This window comes from Juglans microcarpa x Juglans regia, chromosome 4S, assembly GCF_004785595.1.
Source record: "Juglans microcarpa x Juglans regia isolate MS1-56 chromosome 4S, Jm3101_v1.0, whole genome shotgun sequence".
Taxonomy (NCBI): Eukaryota; Viridiplantae; Streptophyta; class Magnoliopsida; order Fagales; family Juglandaceae; genus Juglans; species Juglans microcarpa x Juglans regia.
In genome coordinates, this window is record NC_054601.1 from 24,633,897 (window position 1) to 24,638,903 (window position 5,007).

The 5,007-nt window shown below is 35.1% G+C and overlaps 1 protein-coding gene across 2 annotated transcripts; it reads left to right on the forward strand.

Annotated features, from left to right (window-relative positions):
• The first annotated feature begins 608 nt into the window (after positions 1-608).
• Positions 609-4,137, forward strand: LOC121261908 (ADP-ribosylation factor). 2 transcript variants are annotated; one of them, XM_041164322.1, is made up of 7 exons: positions 610-766; positions 1,563-1,723; positions 1,863-1,933; positions 3,024-3,143; positions 3,436-3,554; positions 3,727-3,808; positions 3,902-4,137. In XM_041164322.1, the coding sequence occupies exons 2-7, from the start codon at positions 1,576-1,578 to the stop codon at positions 3,905-3,907; spliced, it is 546 nt and encodes a 181-aa protein (XP_041020256.1). In that variant the 5' UTR covers positions 610-766; positions 1,563-1,575; the 3' UTR covers positions 3,908-4,137. The 2 variants fall into 2 exon arrangements, with proteins under 2 accessions (XP_041020257.1, XP_041020256.1); XM_041164323.1 differs by lacking the exon at positions 3,902-4,137 and having other exon boundaries at positions 609-766; positions 3,436-3,581; positions 3,616-3,799.
• Positions 4,138-5,007: the final 870 nt, after the last annotated feature.

The following is a 5,007-nucleotide window of genomic DNA, read 5'->3' on the forward strand; positions in this document are numbered from 1 at the left end:
GGCTTCTTGCTGTGGCTCGGGATGAATCTTTAGAATTGTGACTTGAGACTTACGTTGATTTTGCACAAGTCTTTCTTGTCGGGGATACCATAGGTGGGAATTTGGTGCGTCAATTGGCAGCAAGAGCAGGGGATACTAATACAAACCCCGTCTATTTCTCAGGAGGAGAGAAGTGGAGAGGGAAGAAAAAAAAAAAGAATAAGAGAAAGAGATGTAGAGAGAAGGGGAAAAAGAAAAAAAAAATTAGACACGTGGCACACATCAGTGTACCACATCTATTTGTGGTATCTTATTGTGGGATTCCTTTGTATTTATAATATTTTTCAAATTTAAATTGTAAGATGTTTTAATCAAGAAAAATTGAATTATTAATATCTTTTAATTTTTTCTCTAATTCTTGATTGCGGATATTCACGAGACTTATAATTATTCAGGGGTAGAATTTTTGTTTTTTTTATTATTGTTTTTCGATAATCATTTTTGAGTTATTTATTTATTTATTTTTAGTTATTTATTGTTATAAATTATATGTGGAATATTCAATTCAATTGCTAAGGAGATTGGTGAGAAATCAGCCTCTTAGATCATTTTCCACATCACCACAGCCAATACTTTCTCCGTACCAAACCCTAGCAGACGTCACCCAAATGTTTATAGACGCCGTCAAAACGACCGTTATCTACGCCACTATATAAGACCTCTACATCCACGCCATTCTTTTCGTCCCCATTTCTCAGATCTGCCCAAGACGTCCGGTCTTTGCTGTGTGAGTCTCTCTCTCTCTCTCTCTCTCTCTCTCTCTGCGTAATATATAATATGCGTAGATCGACTAGATCGGTTTGGGTTTAGACCTGAGCCTGTTTCCTTTTGGTTTGTGAGATTTCGGTTTTTCGCATTTTATATTACAGTTTTGAAGTGGTTTATGGAAACCCATTTGGATGTAGGCTTTGAACGATGTGTTTCTGTGTTGTTTTTGAAGTTCTCGCAGATCTCTTGCATATAGGACCCGTTTAGATGTAATTTATTAAGAGCCTGATTTGGATTTGTTTTCCTTACCACGTTCTCTGTTCTCAGAAAATCTCTAAAACCCAATCGGTGCCTTTCTTTCACAAAATCACATATTCTTTATGTTAAATACGAGATCTTGTTTTCATATTGTTAGGTTGGTTTGTAATTGTAGAGCATAGATCTGATTCATGGTGTATGATGTTGAAGGATGCAATATGGATTTCTTTGAAAAAAAAGATTGGATTTAATGTCATTTCTGAGATAAATTGGGTTTTTCCAAATCTTCGGTTACTTGAAGCTAACAAACCAATCAATTTTCAGCTACTAGGGGGGAAATTAAGATCCATCATCCCATAGGTCTTGTTGAAGAATCTGCAAGGTTTATAATAATCGCTCTCTATGTTCATGCACAAATAACTCTGATGACCAAACCGACTTATTTCTTGCTTTTCCTCCTATTCAATCGAAGATGTTTTGAATGTCGTGTGCTCTAATCGGTACGTGATTTGCATAGTGTTAATGATTTGGTCTGACCTGGAATTTTGGGATTTCAGCTGAGATAAAAAGATGGGGCTGTCTTTCACCAAGCTATTCAGCCGGCTTTTTGCCAAGAAGGAGATGCGGATTCTTATGGTGGGTCTTGATGCTGCTGGTAAGACCACCATCTTGTACAAGCTCAAGCTGGGAGAGATCGTAACCACCATTCCAACCATTGGTATGATTTTATTTTTTCTCAGCATTGCTCAATATATGTAGTCTGTAGATGAGCTATTATTTTACTGTTACAGGTGATTGGATTAACTCTCTTGTTGCTTAGACTCTGGTAAGTGATACTTATTTGCCTTTACACTCAGGTTTCAATGTGGAGACCGTGGAATATAAGAACATTAGCTTCACCGTTTGGGATGTTGGTGGCCAGGACAAGGTTTGTGATATTACTGTATAAGTTCTTTAACGCCCATAACATTAACCATACAATTATGAATCGAGTCATTTAGTGATGACTTATTATAAGATGTTTTAGTTCCACGTAGTGGTAACTGAACGGAGATATCAGGCACCTCTTAGACCTTGGGGCCTCCAACCATTGGGCAGTATGTACAGAATTTAATTTTAATTTCTTAGTGCATATTTGCCTATTCTTATGATAAAAAATTTTGTTTACTGATCAAAAAAATATTCTTTTTTAGTTTCTCCTTGATGTGTGATGAAAAGCACCTCAACCTGTGCCAGGCATTTCGTGTGTATGTGAACATGCTTGCATGACTTGAGTTATGTGTGGTTACAGGTGCTGGAATTAATGTGCTTGTATGTTTTCCTTGATTGAATGCTAGCCCATCGGGTGTCAGCACACAACAAAAGCATATGTTACATTAATTTGAACCACCTTGTATTTCTTTTGTTCTTTGAGGAAAGGCTACCCACGCTGTGACAGACAAATAAGTATTCATATATGTATTTTAAATATCTATGTTTGCAAGAATTCTGTACAGTCAATTTTTTTCATGATGTATGTGCTTATTGACGGTCTTGTGCTGATTAGTTGTTCCTCCATCAGCACATAACATAATCATAAGCTACATTTACTTATGCCACTGTTTATTTTGGTTTTTTCCTTGTATGAGGAAAGACTATCCATGCTGTGGCATATATAATAATAAATATCTTCACACCATGCCTTGTGAATCCTTGTATTTTATGTACAGTTCTTGATGAGTATATGGTGCATTTCATGCATTATAAATGACAAGCTTGGGGGTGAGCCATTAATATTAGTCCTTAGCTGTTAGTTTAATCTTGTTATTTTAGTTATATTTGGGAAAGCCAGTTTGTTGCGGCTTATAGGATGTGCCTATCTGTATGAATTTGAGTTTATTTTTCATTTTTTTAAAAGTAGATCTTGTTTGGTTTATAATGCATCGAGTTGTTAGCTTCATGGAAAGCTTTATCATATGCTATCATATAGTCAATGCTGTGTCAAGCCTTTTTATGAGTGTTATATTGTCTATGTACAGATTCGACCTTTGTGGAGACATTACTTCCAAAACACTCAGGGTCTTATTTTTGTGGTTGATAGCAATGATCGTGACCGTGTGGTTGAGGCTAGGGATGAGCTGCACCGGATGTTGAATGAGGTAATTAGAAGGCATGCTCATTTTACAAAATAAAAAAGACCTCAAGTGAGCATTGCTAATTATAAGTAGCACATGTTCGAGTACTCGGGCCTCTTCTTGTATACTCGAGGCTTTTGTCTATTTTATGCTCAATAATTTTTTTATTTTTTCCGTTATCCTCATGTATACTCCCTGTGTACTTGGCCTACTTCCATAATAAAACTTCTTGATCACTAATTCAAAAAAAAAATTTGTTTATCGATCAATAAAAAAGTAGCACGTCCGAGTGTGTTGATTTCTTGTTGATTTTTAGGATGAATTGAGGGATGCTGTGCTGCTTGTATTTGCAAACAAGCAAGATCTTCCAAATGCTATGAATGCTGCTGAGATTACCGATAAGCTTGGTCTTCACTCCCTCCGCCAACGCCACTGGTATAATGATGATCTCTCTCTCTCTCTCTCTCTCTCTCTCACTCACACACACACACACACACTCACACACTCACTCACTCACTCACTCACACATTCAGACACATACAGTGCCCTATGTATAGGATATTTACTATGTGCTAATTGGTCATGGCTGTCGTGGGTTCTATTGCAGGTATATCCAGAGCACATGTGCGACTTCTGGGGAAGGTCTCTATGAGGGACTAGACTGGCTTTCCAACAATATTGCCAACAAGGTAAAGGCTCTAACGCTGTGTTGGAACTCAGCCCTGATGAAGTTTTCATAAGTATGCGTTAATTATTCTTTTTTTTTTTTTTGGGTCTTGCAGGCTTAAGAGATCCTTAAATATTCAGCAACTTTTTGGGCTGCAATCTCTGTCAAAGGGGATGTTACCCGTGTTGTTTGGCGTTCATGCGTTTTGACTTGTTCCTTTCCTGAAAATGTATCCGTTTGTTTAGGTCTTTCTTACTACAATATGATAGGCATCGGTATTTGGCATTGTAGATTCTAAATAATTCTTGACTCACAATTTATACATGATCTTTTTGCAATTGGTTCCCTTCACTGGATCTGCTTGGAATGACTTAAATATCCCGCACTCCAAGGCCAATAATATCATCTGCTGAATGCTATGCCTTGGTTCCTGCAGCTTCAGCTTCAATATGGTGCAGTTGATTTAGGTTGTGTTTAGATGTTGAAGTGAGTTGAGTTGAGATGATAAAATATTATTAAATATTATTTTTAATATTATTATTATTTTAGAATTTGAAAAAGTTGAATTGTTTATTATATTTTGTATTGAAATTTGAAAAAGTTGTAATGATGAGTTGAGATGAGTTGAGATGAGTTAACTAACCAAACGAAGCCTTAGTCTTTTCATAAACAATCACATTCAAATGCTTCCATATTGAGGTCTGGTTTGGATGTTGGAACGTATTGCGATCAATTATGTTCAGTTAAATTTTAAAATAAGTGTAATATTTAAATATTGAACTCTTAAATTACTAAATATTACTCAACTCAAAATTTATTTTACATTTAGGATTTATAATTTTTTTTAACTTGAACATTTTTTTACAAGAGGAATTTATAATTTTTTTTTTAAATTTTTATAAATATATTTAAACTCATCTTAACATTTAAATATATTTAAATTTATTTTAGATATGTCTCACAAAATTCATTTCACTATCTCAACTTATTATTATTCATAACGAATTTAACTCAGCTCAACATTTTAATTAGACTTTAAGGTTGCGTTTGGATGTTAAGCTGAACTCAGTTCTTTATGAATAGTATTGAGTTGAGTAGTGGATGGAGTTATGTGGGGCCCGTCTAAACTGAGTTTAAAGTATGTTTGAATGTTAATATGAGTTTAATACTTTTTATGAAAATTTAAAAAATGTTATAGGTCCCACTTATAAAGATGTGTTA